The sequence below is a fragment of the Nothobranchius furzeri genome, chromosome 11, assembly GCF_043380555.1.
Source record: "Nothobranchius furzeri strain GRZ-AD chromosome 11, NfurGRZ-RIMD1, whole genome shotgun sequence".
In the NCBI taxonomy this organism is placed as follows: Eukaryota; Metazoa; Chordata; class Actinopteri; order Cyprinodontiformes; family Nothobranchiidae; genus Nothobranchius; species Nothobranchius furzeri.
In genome coordinates this window covers 41579141-41598409 of record NC_091751.1, presented here as the reverse complement: position 1 = coordinate 41598409, position 19269 = coordinate 41579141, and the positions used below count along the sequence as shown (strand labels likewise).

Here is a 19269-nt window from a genome sequence, read left to right as displayed (position 1 = left end):
AGGTCTCATGCTCTGCTTCTAATCTGTTTCTTATTTTCCAACTCAAGAGAAGAAGAAGACGAACACTTTCTTTTTAATAAATCAGAAGAACTCTATTTTTAATAAGCTATTCAAACAAAGTGTTAGTCCAGTAATAAAATGTGAACCAATCTGTGAAATGACAATGTTATGATCAGCAGTTTTTAATAAGTAATATAACTTTAAACTAGCTGCACTAGACATTCTCATCCACATAATGCTTAAAGTCACATGACACATTTCCTTTTTCTGATCCAATCAGAACCTTCCAGATCTGATGCGAGTAGGGTTGTCACGGTAACCGGTATAGCGGTAAACCCCGGTAAAAAAGTTGACAATAAAAATAACCGTCCAGTTTTTAAAAAACTATATTATCTCGGTGGGTTTACCGTGGCCGCGGTTTCGGAGCGATGACCCTTACCAGCCACCGTCGCTTCAGCTGAAGTTCCCGCTGCACGCACGCGCACTTTTTAATTTGCAACGGCACCAAAACTTTGAAGCTGAAATAATGGCCGAAGGAGGAGACGGCAGCGCCCAGGACATCCATCAGCCCTCAAAGAAGACTAAATCGGAAGTATGGGCATATTTGGGATTTCTGAAAAATGCTGAGGGACAGTTAATAGAAGACGGCTATCCCGTTTGCAGAACGTGCAGGAAACAAGTGTCTGCAGAAGGCAGCAACACTTCAAATCTCATGGCACATCTGCGTGACCATCACCCACGTCTCCACAGCCAGTGCAAGGTAAGATAACATTAGCATTTTAGCTGAAATGCATGACGTGAGGACTTTTGGTTGAGGGAGAATGCAACGAGTCACTATATACTGCAGCCGCAGCGTCCTCTGCCAGCATTTACACCATGTCACGGACACCCTGTTGCTGGATGAAGCATCTTATTTGTTGATGATGAGGAGAAATATACAATTAGTTCCTTGTCATGGATTTGTTTACTTATTCAATGCCATTTATACTTGAACATTTGGATTTGATTACATAGTGTAGTAGTTATTTTAGTAATTTGTTTAAAGTGGATATTTATTTTAAATACATATTTTTTAAGGTTGACTTGTACAGTGCTCAAGTCAAGTGTGGACTGGAGTTTTAGATTTTCATTTTGATAATGAAGAAAACAAGTATATGAGAAAACAAGTGGTGTTTCTTTGATTTGTTTACATATTGTTTATGTTTCGAATGTTTGGATTTGTATAATTTAAACCTGCACTGACTACTGTAACAAGTTCCAGAAAAATAAGCTATTTGTTCCTTTACTTGTGAAAAGTTGCACTTTTGCTAAGGCTTTGTGTTATTTTAGGTTTAATAAACACTGTTAAACCTTTTCAGAACTATTTCAGTTTGTGTAGAACAGGACTATCAATGCTTTCTGAACATATGCAACACCGTTAAAAAAATACGCGATAATACCGAAAACCGTGATAATTTTGGTCACAATAACCGTGAGGTTAAATTTTCATACCGTGACAACCCTAGATGCGAGGCGTGGTTTTGTCACGATTTGGAGGGATGGTTAGAACCCAAAATGCAGAACCCAGAATGACACGAGGCAGAGTAGATATATAAAGAAAAATCCTTTAATTTTTAGGATGAACCCAAACGAACATAAATCCAGAGGGCAGGAAGCCAAAGTCCAAAAATCCAGAAAATGATCAGGAAATCCCAAAACACTAGAGGAACGAGCAGACAGACAGAATAAATCACAATGGACCGGCAACACACAGAGACAAGACAGGGATTGTATACACTGGGGAGGAGCAATTAGGGAAACAGGCAGCAGGTGTGTAGAGTGAGGGCTGGAGGGAAAGCAGGTGAATACAATTATCTAAATTGGGAAACAGAACCAGAGGAGGGCAGATAAACCTAAAACTATAGAACACAAAACTAAACCTAAAGACTGAGGGAAGGACTCTCTGGCTGTGTCTCAATTCAGGGTCTGCATCCTTCGAAGGACCCAGCCCACCCGGCCGACGTGGGCTGCGTCCTCCGTCGGCCGGGTAGACCGGATGTTAACGGCTGTGAATTTGGACAGGCCTAGCCTTCATGAACTCCCTCGGCGAACGTTCCGTCGCCTAGCAACCGTGGAACCGCTGGGCAGAAGGCAGAAGGAACCTTAAACGATGGAGCTCGACGTTTTATTTAGCTTTTTAACCCCCAGAAACCCAAATTTAGAAAACAACTGCAAAATATTTTTTAACCTTTCACATGTTGTTCTAGGAGGCCAGATAAACGGGCCTATTTACACATTTTAACAGCCAATAGTGTTGCAGAACTGAATAGGACCTATTAGCAATGTAAATGTGGTTTTAAAAAGAAAAAAAAATGGGGAAGGTTTATTTTTGTAGACTTAAATCTGATGTTGTAATACTACAACCGTGGGTCTCTGGGGGTTAATCATTTCCTTGACTGTTGGAGAGCTAATTCAGAGAAAATACTTTAGACTAGCTGAGCCTGAGCAAAGATGTGATAATAGTTTTTAATACTTTCTAAGGGTCTTACTTTGACCAAAACCGATTTATCACCTTTTAAGACTTTTCAAGACCCAGCGGATACCCTCTATTAAACAATTCTCATTTGTAAACAAAAATAAAATTCAAGAGTTTAATGCAGAACTGATTTTAGTTAGATATTTCTTTTACATGTACATGTTTAATCTTCATTAACCATTTTTTTCTAGCAAAGTAAAAAGCTGTCAAAGTTCTTCCTTCTCTCCTGTGCTCTCTGCTGCTCTGCAGCCTCATGTCCTCCCAGATCAGCTCCAGAAGCTCATCGCTGGCACCTTCCCCTGGATGCCCATTTTCTCCAGAATAGTCTTAACAAACATGTAAGAAAAGAAACAGGAAGAGAAAAGAGGACAACGGGTTATTCCTTTCATGTTTTCGCAGAAAAAAATATACTCAAACGAGTTTTTAAAATATGAGATGTTATTGTACCTCCATGCCACAGCCGCCGAATACTTTGCTCCGGTGATCATGTGGTCCATCTCCGCCCTAAGCTTAATAAATTCCCTGGTTTTCTCTTTTGGTCCTAAAATACAAACTTCTATTAAAATCAGGGGGAAACGTAGTGGGAGAAGTACGACACCAAGCGCGGCCGAACATACGAGCCGAGACCGCAATACAAGCACTTTTACTGTAACATTTCTAACTAAAATAACGTTCATGTATCACAAAAAGTCCTTAAACTGACAGTTTTCAAGTTTATACTTACATTTATAAGCGCAATCCTCTCCGACAGCTCCCGCTTCACTGTCCGCCATTGTTTTTAAGTTTTTCTGCCGGCCGGCCCGCAAGGCATCTTGGGAAATGCTACCTATTGAAGGATACACCCGACCCATCCTTCATTCAGGCGAAAAGAAGGCCGCATTCGTCGACCGCATTTGAAGGAGTCTTCGAATTGGGACAGGCCGAGTCGCGGCGCTGTGACGTAACCGGCCGACGAATCCGGCCGAGGTAGGATGCAGACCCTGAATTGAGACACAGCCTCTCACACACACACACATACATACACCGAGCTGGGGAAGGACACGCACACACACGCACACACACCGAGCTGGGGAAGGACACGCACACACACACACACCGAGCTGGGGAAGGACACACACACACACACACACACACACACACACACACACACACACACACACACACACACACACACACACACACCGAGCTGGGGAGACTAAGAGACATGAACAAAACCAGGAGGGAGCTGGGGACAAAAAGGCTGGAGCTACACGGACACAGAACGTGAAGGAACACCTGGAGGGGCTGGGGATGACTGAACACAGGACCTGGGATGAATGATCTAAAGGACTACAACAGAAGACACATGAAGAACACAAAGAGACACATAAATGAGACACAGACAAAGGACACATGAGGGCGCTATGAAACACAAAAGGAGAACCTGGAGTGGGAACTGGAGGGGCTGGGGAACAATGGGACACAGAACATGACAGGTTTTGTTGGTGCTTGGTAAATCCCCTCTTGTTGTCCTTTTTTGATTTGACCGTAAATCAAAACATCCAAATTATAAAACTATGCCCACGTCATCTTAACTTCAGTTCAAAGCGTTCTAGAGAAGTTATCGGAGTGGCCAATCTGTAACTTTCCTCTTCAGCCGAAAGAACCTAACGACAAGCTGGATAAATCTGTTGCATGTTCTACCTGCAGCAACGGTTCCTTTCAGAATAAAAGCTGAACCATCACGACCCCTTTTTGGGTCCTGCTAGATGCAATAAAACTGTCGTGACCTGGGAGTATCTCAAGACAGGTCTGGTCGGCAGCCGCGGCTGTGCTACAGGCTTCGGCTCCAGAAAGGTCAAGGTCCAAGCTGGACCTCTACACCCCCTGATCTAGACGGGGACTTCCGCTGGGTATGTAGACCGGCAGAATGGCGTTTCAATGTGTGTTATAATCTCCAACCTAAAGCTTAGAGCGAAAACACCATTTCTCTCCCATCAGAACTAGTTGTTTCTCTGGATTTGCTGGTTCTGAACAACATTCCACACACCATCCATCTTGCCTCATTCACACCTAGATCCATTCATCACACAGAGTGTTTAGTGTTTAAAGTTAGTCTAGTTTTTAATTGTTTAGTAATAAATCTTCTTAGCTTTAAAACTTGACTCTCTTTCTTTTGCCTCTGAGTTAATACGAAGTGGTTACATAATCCCTGGTTCCAATCTTCTGGTTTAAATTATCCAGAGATCCATAAGATTGATTTCATATTTCCTATGGAATCTCACATTTTATGGTTCATTAAATTTACACAACCATGTGAATGGATTATTTTGTGACTAAATTACATTTAGGATGTAACTCGCTACATTTGAGAAACACAAAAATGTCACAATTGTGACTGAAACAAAAAATTTGAACTTTTTAGGGACAGTTTTGCATCTCCAGCCAGTCAACAACTGCTGCTGAGATCCAAACTTTGAATGAAAATGAAGTAGGTTAGAATATAAAACTACATTTCATTTGCCTATTATAGTTAATTTTCTAGTGATGAATGCTCTTCTATTGCCAGCCTGTGAGTAAATCTGCGGCACACTCGTCACTGCGCAGAGGAAAAGTTAAACTATTCTGACCTGAATTTCCTGCGGAGTCACTCAATTTACAGTTTGGATTAAAAAGAATCGATAAAGAGTGCGAGTGGCACAAAGTAGTGGATCAGGTTGTATCCTCGGCTGCCGGTTTCTAATGGCCAGTGACAGCTTTATGAGAGAATGACTTGTGTAACAACTGCATTGGGAGAATGAGCACAGACAGAAGAGAAACAGCCATTACAGCAGCCAGTTCGTCCAGGCTAGGAGAGCGATGTGGCGGTCTGCCAGAAGACTGTAATACACAACCCAATCTCTGCTTCTCCTCTGTGTCACACTGTGGTGTGCACCAGTGTTAACAAATAAATTCAATTTCACCCTCTCTGCAGCACCTGTTGCAGCTCCATCTCCACATAGCCAATGAGGTTAATTCCGGGCAATCAAAACCCTCCCTTCTTCCTATCTCTAGTTTTGTTTTGTTCTTTTGCAACACTAAATTATCACTTCAGAATCTTGGTGAAAAACAACACCCCCGTGTCTCGTGGTAGAGAGAAAACGGTCCCTTAACAGCCTCACTAAATCACAAAATCCCGTGTGTCGCTTGAATTATCCCCCCGCTCTGTTGTGTTTCTGCGACTCGCACATTGTTGTGCACAGGGGAAAGATGCAGAGGATAAAAGTTGGGATTTTCAGCATGTTTTAGATAGCTGTGTTTGATTCGGGGATAGACAAAGTTCAGGTGGAACTACAGGAGAAGATGAGTTCATCAAAGCTGCAATGCCTCAAGACCGTGTTTGTCACCCCCTCCGTCGGCCTTGCAGTAATCATTCGCCCCAGAGCCGGCGAAAAGACGCCCGGATACAAGATATTCATGAAGCAAAGGAGGAATTGGAAACCACAACAGAGATACTAGACAGGAAGACATGATGTTATTCACAGAACAGAAAAGAAAAGGAGCCATTAAATCCAAACCGAGGCGCCGGAGATGCAACGGAGCAGTCTGAGGTTCAGGCTGTGATTAGACGCCGCTGCAGTGGAAGAGATTTTTGGGGGGTTGGGGTTGGGGGACTGGGGGGGTGGGGGATGGGGGGTGGGGGGTGGACAGACTTTTTTATTGCATCTAAACAGAGAAAAGGGGGTGTGTGATATTTTTTGTCTTACTTGCAGTAGGTGTCATTTATCATGCCGTAGATATGAATCTCTTTGCACATGTCCATGGCGAGGATGAGTGTGAACCAGCCGGTGCTCAGGTAGGAGCCAGACTGGATCCTGAACAAACACATAAAAAAACAACACATTACGTATTCATTAGCATTCTGTTCATTTGCATTGATTCGTTAGGAGTAATTTGCATTTACAGAGTTTTACTGAAGATGTTTCTGTGACCTTTGTGCTCTTTGCTCCAGTGCGACTGTATTACAGCTGATCTGAGAGCTAAATTTAATCTAACAGATGTTCTCATTGTGTTCTGCTCCAGATCTCATCTTCATCCTTGAATATAAAACGTGAATGCACCAACAGGGCAGCGAGGAGCCCATCAGGATATTAAATACACGTCTAGCCCAACTGGATTCATGCTTCTGCTTTTACGAACTGATTCAACATGCAGGACGCTGGAACATTTTCACTTGTGTGGAGAAACATAAAAGGCTCAAAGGCTGAAAAGCAACAGGCAGCTCTTGAATTATGCAAACACCTGGTGGGCAAATCAATAACAACAAGCATAATCTTTTCATGAGCATTGGACTATTAGTGTTTGAGTTATGGACATTCAAAGTTAGGACGTGTCAGCTTTGATCATTTCTCAGGCCAGAACACGAAGTTAAAGCACTTCTTGTCTCCAGATTTAGCAGAAATCTGACGTGTAGCATCTGACGTTTTTAACAGAATCGGTACCTGCAGGGTGAAAAACTCCCCAAGGGTGCTCAACAAAAAATACGGGTCGTTTATGATGAAGCAGCTTCACCGCAATATTATTCAGTCTTGGTACAAAAGGATATTTTTATGATAATAAAATGATCGTCCAAAAAAGGAGTCCGATCAGCTACTTTGAGGATCATTACGTTTAGTCTCTGCTTTAATGTCTGCTGTATAGTTCTGTCAGACGTTATTCACTTTTTGTAAATTAAACTGTGAAACTTTTTCTAAGCAATCCCCCGAGGTGCTGTAAACATCTAGTTTGACATTAAAGCAGCCTGAACATAATTTTTAGCTGAACAAGTTCCACAGAAATCTCGAAAAATAAAATAAAACCACATTTCTTTGTAAGGACAGAGAAGGACTTTAGTTTGTGTTTATTTCATATTTAGCCTGTAGGAGACGAACAATACAAAAACAAATGAATGAAATGAAGTGCATGTCCAGACTATTTTAGATACATCTTTTTCTTAAAGACCAAGTTCACTTGTTTTTAAGCAGACTTGCTGTGGACTATAAATGAATGCCTTGCGAGTCTAGCTCTGTGGGAAAAGAACTCTGACGCTCATGATCAGGAAGCAGAAGTTCCCCGGAGGAGCAGAAAGCAGAAAATAGAAGGTTTTAGAGTCTTATTTCCTGATATTCAGACATCTTTCCTCTGATTGGCTAACAGCAAAGCGACTCTTCCACTGACTCGGTTTGCTCTGGTACATTGATGTTTTATCCCCACAAATAACACAAGCCTGAAGGCTTGCTGTGTGTTGGTGTTGCTAATGCTAACGGTTGGCGTTCAGTAGCAGAAACTTGCTCTGCTGTTTCCTGGATACCCCAGAGCCTTTCCCGTCACGAGCCAAGATGGGTGAGTCCATCAATGTTAACAGTGTGACATAGATCTGGCCTTTTTAATCCGAGCGTTTTCCCATCAGCAACTAATGCAGGAAATAGGGGTAGTAGACAATTTTCACCTTTAGCCTGCATGTTAAACTCAGAGCGATAACATTTTAAAAATAACAGGTAAAAAACGATGTCTCAGTGAACTTCCTCTTTAATGGTCTCATTCACTCGTTTTAGTCTCTTACTTCATGTTCTATGGTCTCTAGCTTGAATTAATGCCTTTTATGTAGCTTTCTGTGGAAAAAATCTCTTGCATTCCTGTTAGTCGGCAAGGTGAGTGTTACAAGATTAGTATCGAAAGAAAAAAATACAAAAATATTACACAGTTCCTTTTATGAACAAGAACTTTAAAATGACAAACTGATAAACATGCAATGAAGCAGTTGTAACTCTGGTTTTATCAGTTCAGATGTCTTGATCTGATCGATATGACCAAACTCAGTTACAGATGACTGGTGAACTTCACACCTGTTAGCAGGATTAATGAGAAAAACTAAGCAATCTGTACTTTGAACCGGTAGAAACTCATAAGCATTAATTTTAGTCACTTTAGTGCAAATTTTTTTATTGCAAAAAATAACGCGAGCTTTGAACTGAGACTCCCCTGATTTTATATGACTCAGATCTGTGTATGAGACAAACATCTCAATAAGGACTTACTTAGTTCAGGGTCATGTGAAAATACAAATATTTAAAATAAATGTACTGATATTTTGTGAGCTCTCGGTTTGATGCCAGGACAAATTTAACACAAGCTTTACTTGTTTCCTTTTCCAGGAGACACCAGAAGAGAGAGCTGAAAGACATTTGGCTTATTGCAACTGACCCTTGTTGCTCTCAAATTAAGATCTGCTGCAACCACTTAGTCAGATGTTGTGTAATTAGTTTCTCTAAATCCAACTGTCATTCGTAGAGCCACAGGCAACACAGGGAAAATGGCACCATAAAAAACCTGGAGCTTTATAAGAACAGGGTCGGAGACAAAGCTCTGGTGAGGTTTATGTTTTTTGGGTTAAAAAAATCAAACTACTTGATCTTCTAAGAGCAATTAAATCCATTATTGGAACACTGAGTAATTGCAGCACCAAAATAAACCCACCAACAAAGAGTGAAACACCAGATGAAATAAAAATCAGAGACAACACAAGGAGTTCATACTAAACATCAGGGAAGTGAATATCTCCGGGGTTCAGAAGCAAACTCTGCTGCGAACATGAGTTCACCAAATTTACGAAGAAATGTAAATTCAAAGTGGTAGACATGTTGATCACATGAGGCAGTTTCTAGAAAGCAATTAATTCCATTTCAGATTAAAAGAACTATTTTATACAGTTTTTAATTTTACAAATGTATTAACAAACTGGGGCCGCTTGTTAAACTTTGTATAGAAATTGGGGCTGGGCAATAAATTGAAAATGTATCGTTATCGAAATGTTTTACCGTTATCAAGATAATTTTTCCCATGTCAATAAATTTGATAACTGTACTGCACTCAGGTGTTTTTGGAATATACCCCGCCTCCTACACACCCACTTTCTGCCATAAATGTTCCATGCAAAGCACCTTATGAGTACTCTGCATATAATAAGCCAACTCATTGGTGGAATTTAACGGATAACCATGGTAACCAAGAGGTGACAGTGCACCATGGTGAATGCTGAAAGAGTGATGGAGTCATAGAGTCATCGCAGCTAACATGAAATACCCCACAAAAAACAAGTGGTCAGATAGAGGCAAAGAGGAAGACGGCAATAATCACCATCCAAAACATATGCATTTCGGTGCTCATGGATAGCGGAGATGTTCCAGATCTGAGGGGAACAATTATTGAAAACATTTATTTAAACCCAAATGGCCTTTTGGCAAGAAATGACATTTTTCATTGCATCAAACAAATATCAGCTTGCCTATTGGCTAATCCTTCCCCGTGGCTGTCCCCAAGTTCCCATTGCTCCATGGTGTCCCACAAGGTTCTGTGCTGAGGACCCCTTTTATTTGCTCCCTCTTCAGCACATCCTGAGCTCTTTAAAATAATTTTTATGCAGATGACATTCAACTGTACATCTCCTTTAAGCCATGAGATGTCTAAGCTGTAGCTGCTGCACAGTTGCTTAGATTTCCAAAGTCAGAGACTCTCGTGATCAGGTTGCTTCTCACACAAAACCCTCTGTTAGGAATCTTGGTGTGACCTTTGACCCAGCTCTCAGTCTATATTCCCATGTCAAGAACATTACTAAGGTGAGTCCTATTCTGTCACACTCAGGAACTGAGAATGTTATCCACACCTTCATCGCCTCATATATACTACAACTAGATTTTCTCTTGTCTGAGAAAACCTCCCTGACCTGTTTACAGGTGGTTCAGATGGCTTCTGACCAAGTCCTCCAAACACACCCAAGTCACCCTGCTTCTCTTCCAGCTTCATTAGCTGCAGATTAACTTCAGAGTTCATGTTAAGGTCCAAGTTCTGGTCTTTAGGGCCTTACATGGACAAGCACCATCATACATTGGTGATCTTCTCAGTCCCTACATCTCCAGCAGGTCCCTGAGGTCCAGTGATCAAAGCCTACTGGTTGTGCAGTGCACCAGGCTAAAGACCAAAGGTGACAGATCATTTGCTGCTGTGGCCCTCAGACTCTGGAACTCTCTCCCTGAGGCAGTGGTCTCCTTTAAAAAGCAGCTGAAAACTCACCTATTCAGGCTGGTTTCCTTTGTCTCCCATATTTGAGAGATATTTTTGAAATTTTATCTTTGTTCTTGTGAAAAAAATTGTGATTTTTATCTTGAAAAGCAACTTCCTCTTTTAATTCCTGCTGGAATAAGCCAGTAAGGAAACCCAACAGTGGTGTGGGTGGTACTGGCGCCCGGTTTGCAGTGGGCAGAGTTATAGTTAATAGTTTGATAACACAGAATGTGCATTTGCGTGTCAGACAATTAATGCACCAGTAACTAATTTGAAGACGTATGTATGAATGTAGTGTGATACCTTCAAAACAATTTTTATTCACAGTTCAGAGACAGGTGCGATAAGGGCTGTTGGTTTTGTGTGTGTGTGTGTGTGTGTGTGTGTGTGTGTGTGTGTGTGTTCATGACGGTCTAAAAGTCTGTAAACATGGCTTAAATTCATTGTTACCATCTCACCAGCTGAACTGCCAGTTTCCCATCTCCAAAATGTCCTTTAGCCAGAAACTGAGTTGTACACACTGTTGTCAACTTTTTCTTTAAAAATCATAAAGTTTGAATAGAAAATGACTTGCATATTTTTCAGACTCCATTTTGTGCGCGAGCAAGCTTTGTAAATGAGACCCCTGGGAATTATTTGGCTGCAGTGAAAAGATCAAATTTGTTCCTAAATGGCAGGAAAAGTCTGCATGACTAAATGCAGGAGAACTATTTTCATGCTGTTGGTTTTACAGTCAGGGATGGAGGTTCAAAGTGATTCTGTGCAGAAACAAAGATCTTAGGTGGACTGCCAGTGTGTCTAACCACATGCTGCTCAGTAATGACTGCTGTGGTGTCTCTACTTTCCTCTCTGCAACTCAAACAAGATGAATAACACCGTTTATACCTTTAAAGGCGATGAGGATTGAGTTCCTACAAATGAAGATTTGTTATCCGTTTGTTTATTTCAGCTGTTTCAAATGAACCTACTCTGTCTCGATGAGATGCACGTTGAAAACGACCTAATCTTTTTTCCCCAAGTAGCCTCAGATCATCAGGTGTCTATTCTTTAGTTTTAAGTTTCATGTCTTTTGCAACCAGGCGGCGAGCAGGCCGACTGTTTGTCTGCCAGACAAGAAAACCACCCAAACCACCTGGAAGCTTGTCTGAAGCTCGATTATTCATGTTGTTATCTTTGTTGACGTGTTTCTGTTAAGAGCTTAAACAAACTTTTCTCTTCTTGTTCCCAAGTTGAGCAAAGAAAACACAGCCATGCAGCACCTCCACTTGGTTTAGGACATGCTTCTGTTTTCCTGAAGTAGAAACGTACGCATGCACAAGTCCTTCATGGAGGTTAATCATCTGGGTTGTGGTGTAACAGGCTCTGGGTGGGATGTGATGTCCTAGTATTAACAAGGGGCCTGCGTGCAACATTGTGGCTTGGTCATGTAGCGTTATGGATTTATGCTCTTTTATGAAAGAGAAACCATGCTACGTATTAATTCGGAATATTAATTTTAATAAATCAATAACCAAATTTTATATTGTTCAGAAGACTCAAAGGTTGTTTTCATCCATAAACTGCCGATAATATCTGAGTGTCTGTGTTTCAGTTCAATGAGGAAACAAGTTTGAAGGATTAAAAGTTTTAATTCTTCAAATTAAACTAATGATTTTGAAAATTGACAAACAGGAAATAACAATCACATTGGCAACTTTGTGGGACAATCTTTTAACAGTTTATATGCTGTTCTTGCTCAAATAGACCTTCTGGTGAATTTATGAAGATTGAGAATGTTGTGACATGAATGCGTGTGTGAGTCTGATTTTGCTTCAAGAAGAAACAGGTGTCTGAGTGAAGTGATGGTTTGGATAAACTTAGGTCTTATCAGAGAACTGCATCAAACGCTAAAACCGTGCTCTGTCTCACCGAACTCTTGTGGACCCTCTTTCGGATCCGGGCCGTGGAGGATGTTGTGGTTCATCCAGATGGCAAAAATAGCCATATTGGTTTGACTTCATATCTACATTCTCATTATGTCCTCCATGTAACGCTAGCATTATGTGATCTACTAGTGCTGCATACTGACGAGGCTAGAGCCAGGCTTCTGTGGGGTTCAGAGGGTCAACAATATTGAATTGTATTTTTTTTTTTAAAAGAAAGACGTGTTTTTATGCATTTCACACACAATCAGATTTTAGGTAGTTTGCATGGAGACCCATTATCAGTATCTTGTAATGGATGCTAATATTTTAGAAACCTAATTGTTGCCAAATTGTTGCATAGCTAAAACCACTGCACTACTAAGAGGGAAAAAGAGAAAACAACATCATTTAAGCTTGTTTAGTATCTGAAGCACCTGGCTCAAAAAGGCTAAAAAGAAAGGACTTTCTTTGGAGACCTGCTGGTCTATTGTGCTCAGAAAGGAAGGCCATGTGAGAAATGGACATTATCTCTGGACAGCATTTGATTGGGGCCAATTTCATCATACAACAGAAGAAAGACCCAAAAGCTGCCTCTAAGGTGTCTAGGTCTCCTTCCAGTTGGACGTGCCCGGAAAACCTCACCAGGGAGGTGTCCAGGAGGCATCCTGACCAGATGCCCGAGCCACCACAACTGGCTACTCTCGATGTGGAGGAGCAGCGGGTCTACTCCGAGCCCCTCCCAAATGGCCGAGCTTCTCACCCTATCTCTAAGGGAGAGCCCAGCCACTCTTCGGAGAAAACTCATTTCGGCCGCTTGTATCTGCGATCTCGTTCTTTCGGTCACTACCCAAAGCTCATGACCATAGGTGAGGGTAGGAACGTAGATCGACCGGTAAATCGAGAGCTTCGCCTTCTGACTCAGCTCTCTCTTCACCACGACAGACCGGAACAACGCCCGCATCACTGCAGATGCAGCACCAGTCCGCCTATCGATCTCACGCTCCAGTTTTCTCTCACTCGTGAACAAGACCCCAAGATACTTAAACTCCTCCACTTGGGGCAGGACCTCATCCCTGACCCGGAGAAGGCATTCTACCCTTTTCAGAATGAAGACCATGGTCTCAGATTTGGAGGAGCTGATCCTCATCCCAGCTGCTTCACACTTGGCTGCGAAACGCTCCAGCGAAAGCTGAAGATCACGTTCTGATGAAGCCAACAGGACCACGTCATCTGCAAAAAGCAGAGACCTGATCCTCAGGCCACCAAAACGGATGCCCTCCACACCTTGGCTGCACCTAGAACTCCTGTCCATAAAGGTTATGAACAGAATCGGTGACAAAGGGCAGCCTTGACGGAGTCGAACTCTTATTGGGAACGAGCCCGACTTACTGCCGGCAATGCGGACCAAGTTCTGACACTGGCCATACAGGGACCTAACAGCCCATATCAGAGGGCCTGGTACCCCATACTCCCAGAGTACCCCCCACAGGGCCCCCCCGAGGGACGCAGTCAAACGCCTTCTCCAAATCCACAAAACACATGTAGATTGGTTGGGCAAATTCCCACGCACCCTCCGGGATCCCCCTATTAAATCCCCATTTCTATTAAAACCCTAATTTCTAAATCTGGTGAAATCTGCATCTGATTAAATCTAATTTTGTGTTTTCTTATTTTCCATCTTCAGAAACAAGAAAAATCCCAAATGATGTCAAACTTTTGACTTGGGGGGTGTGAGTGGAAGGACTGGTTACGGTGTTACAGCGTGGGAAATGGCTAGAAATAACTATTTATAAAGTACTGAGGGCAAAGTAGGGTCATGGCTGCCTTTACTTTGAAGGTTTTTTTCTAACCTGTTGTGATCCAGCCAGGTTGTAACGGGTCTTAGGGGGCTAGAGAGAACCCTGTGAGAAGGGAGTCTGTTTTCAGTTTTCCTTAGTGATTTGGGGCGATAATAATATATAATATACAATAACAACAACAAAAATAATAATAATTTTCTAATTTTCCCTACAGTTTTTTGTTTGTCTAGCTGTATTAGATTTAGGGCTGCAACAAACGATTATTTGGATAATCGATTAATCGGATGGGGTCTCGACACAATTAATCGATTAATCAGATTACATAGGGACATTTTTAAAAACTGCTAGGGAAACGTTATTTTTCTCCTTCCCTCACTTTATTAAACACAACATTATTAGAAAACAGTTCAATAGCAGAAAAACAACATGCCATCACCTAAATTGTCTTATAAGGTGTATAGACAGAGACCCTAAGCTACACCTATCTGTGACCTAAAATGCTTGGTCCAAGTTAAACAGCTTAAAGAGCAAGTCAACCCCTACCAGAGTCCAACTCCACTCCCGCTTCATGTTTGAAAAATGCAACACATGCTGTTGCCTGGCAGACCGAGAGGGCGGAGCCGCTAACAAATACACACACACTCAGGCTCACGACAGCATTGTGACATCATAATGTAACAGTTTACATCATAGTATACTTCTTAGCCAATAGCGGTGGCAGATTTAAATTAAAATACAGTGCAGAGTTTTTACCTGACAACGGCACAACACTGCCAGTTTTAGGCAGAATATTTAAATTTGAACTAAGATGCACTGAAGTGCCAAATTATTGACGACACGTGTCTGCAGCACGATTAGACACTCGTTTATTTAGTCTATCAGCAAAAAAAAAGTATTTGGGGGTGACTTGCTCTTTAAGGGCAATTCTCATCTGTTTTGTTTGATCTCATCTGTAGATATTTATTATAATTGGGGATGTCAAACAACTAATTTTTAAATGTAATTAAACATAGGCTGTGAATTAATCAAAATTAATCACTATTTCCAAAAATGACTGAAAAATACCAAATAAAACAACAGTAAATGAATGCCATCCTCCTTGTGATGATGCCCTGGGCAACTGCCATAAAGTCACATCAAGAAATGCTGCTGATCATTCCAATGATCCCAAATAGACTCACATTAGGCCACATGAAAGCAACTGAACCCAAAAATATATTAACCAGTATATAACTGCACTCACACAACACGCCTGCAGCAACAGTTAGGACTCCTCCCTCCCTTTTAAAAGCGTTTTCGCTTCTGAGGACATTGTGGTTGTAAAGCCACATGTTAGTAGACTGGCCCCGGTGTGATCAACCAGTTTATGCGGGAATGTGACGGCGGAACCGGTTCGCAGCGGCGCGAGTACCCCCCCCCCCCCCCCCCCCCCCGCCTATCTAATAGCGTCGCGCTTACAATTTTATAGACTTTTTTTACGAGCTTAGGGCATGTCTAGCCTGTGTAATAATCCGGGGCTTGGGTGAATCACTTTTGAAAAGTTTTTAACTTACCCGGACACCGAGCTCTCTCCTTCCTCGCTGATGATTCTGACATGCTTGCGTTTAAGACGCTGCATCATCACCGTAGTATCCCCGTGCCATGCTAAGTCTGACCTACAAACGTTGCATGTCTTCGCCTGATTTAACTGAAAATGCTCCCAAACTTTAGAAGTTTTTACTTTTTGGGGGTCTCGCTGCTTCTGCCATGTTCCTCTTACAAACACCTGCTGGCTCTCCACCGGTCTGCGCGCAACGGCGGGCGGGAGGGGAGGGGGCTTTTGGAAGAGTTGCGCAACACAACGAATCGATGACGCAATTCGTTGCCAACGCTTTTAGTAATCGATTTTCATCGAATTTATCGATTCGTTGTTGCAGCCCTAATTAGATTTAAAATGTGATTGACCAGAACGTCAAAGAGATGAATTATTTATTAGTAAGAATATATTCTGGTTTTAATCCCTCCATGCTTCAAAATCCTAATATGGCAAAGTGTCAAAAAGTCCAGGTTTCAAATCTTCATCCCAAAAAGTGTTTGGTGAAGCCACAGTGGCTCAGATTTAGTTACATATGCTGTCAGCACCGTTTATAAACACAGATCAGAGGTTTGAAATGACGGTAGACTCCGTAAAGAGTGTTCAAATACGGGCTAAAACGTGTGTTTGCAGAGATAAGAAACTCAGATTACAACAGAGGGAGGATCAAACATGGAGGAGATGGAATATGATGCGTTCTCTGGAAGTTAACCCCCCCCCCCCACCACCACCACCCCCACCCACCCCCAGAAAATGAAATCTGTTCAGGCACAGTGTAAGTTTAAGAGGAACATTTTGTCTTTTGGTTTGGAGCAATCGCTTCACTGTATGAATAAATAAGAAGGCGCCGCTGTCCCAGGTGTAGACACAGATCCAACCCCTGAACACAAACAAGCTTAAATCAATTTAGAAACCAATCAGCTGCTAAGTTTCTGCTGCATTTTTCAAAATGGTTGACTTTTGAGTCCAACAAACTCCTTCAAACACAAACACGCAGACACCTGAGGTTGTGGAGAGGTGAAATTACAGAAAAAAAAAATAAAGGAAAAATAAAATGCTATTTGCAGTCATAAAGGAGTGGAAGAGCACAGAAGGGAAATGGGACATTATCACTGATACACAGCTCGGCAGCTCTCGGCCGTCAGAGCTGTCAACACATCACGATTACCCTGCATTATTCATTAGCCATTTGCCACTCCAGGAGCAGACAAACAGGCTCTCACACAAACCCGGGCACACATACACCGCGTCCCGGCGGAGAGTTGGATGCTCTACTCCAAAAAGCCTTGCTGGAATAAATAAAGGGGTTTGGAACTGCTGACTTGATAACTAACATTGCAAAGCAAATGTCTAGATGTGGAGAAACCCACTGAAAGAATTCATGGTCTGAAGCAGGCGGTGTGTTTACCTGTCACAGGTTTTAATGGGACAACTTTGCAAAGAGGCTGCTGTTATTGTGTGGTCCATTTAAAAGAAAGATAAGGAAGGGTGTGAAGCTGCTTTGGCAGGCGACAAATAACACCGTGAGCCTGAGGACACAGAATGAAATTTGCCTGTTTTGTTACAGCAGAAAAACTCATTTTACTCAAAGGCAGCAAACAAAAAGTGTCACGAGGTCTGGCTCGACATTGCTTTGCTTTTAACAGAGCCTCTCTTGGTCCCCACAGAGCCCGGTTGTCTTGAAAAATGAAATAAACAGAGCATAAACAATGCAGGATCAAAAAAGAAAGAAAAACACGTGGATAAAAAGCTCAAATAAATCCTCCTTCTTCTGTCTATCTAAAGCAAACATAAGACAAGTAAAGTGGGAGTTATTGGCACAGGAATGTAAGGATGCTGCAGCGCTGGGAAACAAATTCAGACGCTCTGAGCAGATCAAATAATCCCCTAAGTCTGGCTGAGCTGAGCTCCTTGTGGTTTTCGTGCAGAGAAGCTGAGACACAGAGGAGAACCGCCTGGGATCAGTCATCTACCCCCAAATCTGTTCAATAAACTCACACTTGACATTCTCAGCAGGACAGCTGTCCATTTGTGTGGGAGAGTCTGCGCTGACGGCCGGTTTTGGCTTTGTGATGCCTTTGCGAGCTGCAGAGATGTGATCTGACACCTGTCAAAAACACTCGACCCTATTGTGACTAGCTGATCACTTCGACAGGAGATCATGCTCACTCCACATTTGATAGTTTGGAAAACCTGTTTGTTAAGATGAGGAAACAGAGACACTTCTGGTAGGAAGACACTCGTTTCCTCCACCTCCAGCTTTTTATAGCCTTGCATCATTAGTTCTGACACTAAGCCATTTGTCTCTAAGTACAAATTTGCTTCAGAATTGGATGTTATAGAAGCTGAAACCCTCTCCAAACAGTATGGTGTGCTCTGATTAGTCCAAAGTTCACAAAGCTATTCGTTTAGCAAGTTTTTCTGATTTAAAGGGTAAAATAAAATAATTTAGGCAATGTTGGTCAGCCGTAGGGTTGGGCATCGAGAATCGAGCATTGATTGGAACCGATTCCATCTGTTCAATTTTCCCGGAATCTCTCAACGTTTTTTATTTCAATTCCTAGTTTCGATTCCTAGTGTGCCGACGGAAGAGGAATCCGCGGCCGATCTCCATGAAAAATAAATGTGATCTGCAAATTGTGATCAAGGCTTTTCAGAGCTGATCATACCAGCTGTCTGTGTGCAGCAGGGGCGCAGATAGGATTTTCAAACTGGGGGGGACAAAGTTCCAATGTACCCTCCCCCAAACACACGCGCGCACACACACACACACACACACACACACACACACACACACACACACACACACACAAGTACACATACACATACACAAACTATTGCAAGCGCCTTAACTAGAGCTCAGTCTGTTTGTGGAATTTCATCCAATGGTTTACGTAAAAACTAACCCTTTATAACATAAGTGTTTGAAACCATTATGCAGTGGAACGCTGGCAACAAAGCTCTGCCTGATCAACACTATAAATGACAAATGATCCGCATTTGTATAGCGCCTCTTACAGTAAGGACTCCAAAGTGCTTTACACAACATCCATTCACACACTGATGGTGATGAGCTACGATGTAGCCACAGCTGCCCTGGGGCGCATTGACAGACACGCCCCACTATTTAATTCAGTCATTTGTTATTCTCCCAATCAATTACTAACCAAAACGTCATGCTTTATGCAAAACATTAAATGATTTTCAGCGTACCAATCTTTACAGAAAACATAAATCCCTAAAAAACTGCACATAAAATATATTTTAAAAACGAAATTCAGTTATCACTTAGAGCGGTAGTTCCCAAACTTTTCAGCCTGACCAACAGATGTTCCTTCGTATTTTTACGTTATTTATAAATTTTCATTATATTTGGAAAGTTTTAATTTATATATAAATATATAAATCTCTTTTAAAATT

The 19269-nt window shown here is 42.0% G+C and overlaps 1 protein-coding gene and 1 long non-coding RNA gene across 3 annotated transcripts in view; both read right to left on the bottom strand.

Moving 5' to 3' along the window:
- st6galnac3 (ST6 (alpha-N-acetyl-neuraminyl-2,3-beta-galactosyl-1,3)-N-acetylgalactosaminide alpha-2,6-sialyltransferase 3) overlaps nt 1-19269 on the bottom strand; it is a 224980-nt gene that overhangs the window by 47356 nt on the left and 158355 nt on the right. For both annotated transcript variants that reach the window (XR_011515474.1, XM_015956171.3), the window contains exon 4: nt 6241-6348. Coding sequence is in view for 1 of the 2 variants with exons in the window: in XM_015956171.3 (XP_015811657.1) it covers nt 6241-6348 (108 nt within the window). In the remaining variant the exon portion in view is untranslated. The remainder of the gene's footprint in view (nt 1-6240; nt 6349-19269) is intronic.
- LOC129164963 (uncharacterized) lies at nt 1934-3496 on the bottom strand. Its single transcript, XR_008564436.2, has 3 exons — nt 3240-3496; nt 2963-3056; nt 1934-2841 (listed from the first exon to the last, which is right to left on the bottom strand). It is a non-coding gene; the product is annotated as an uncharacterized lncRNA (long non-coding RNA).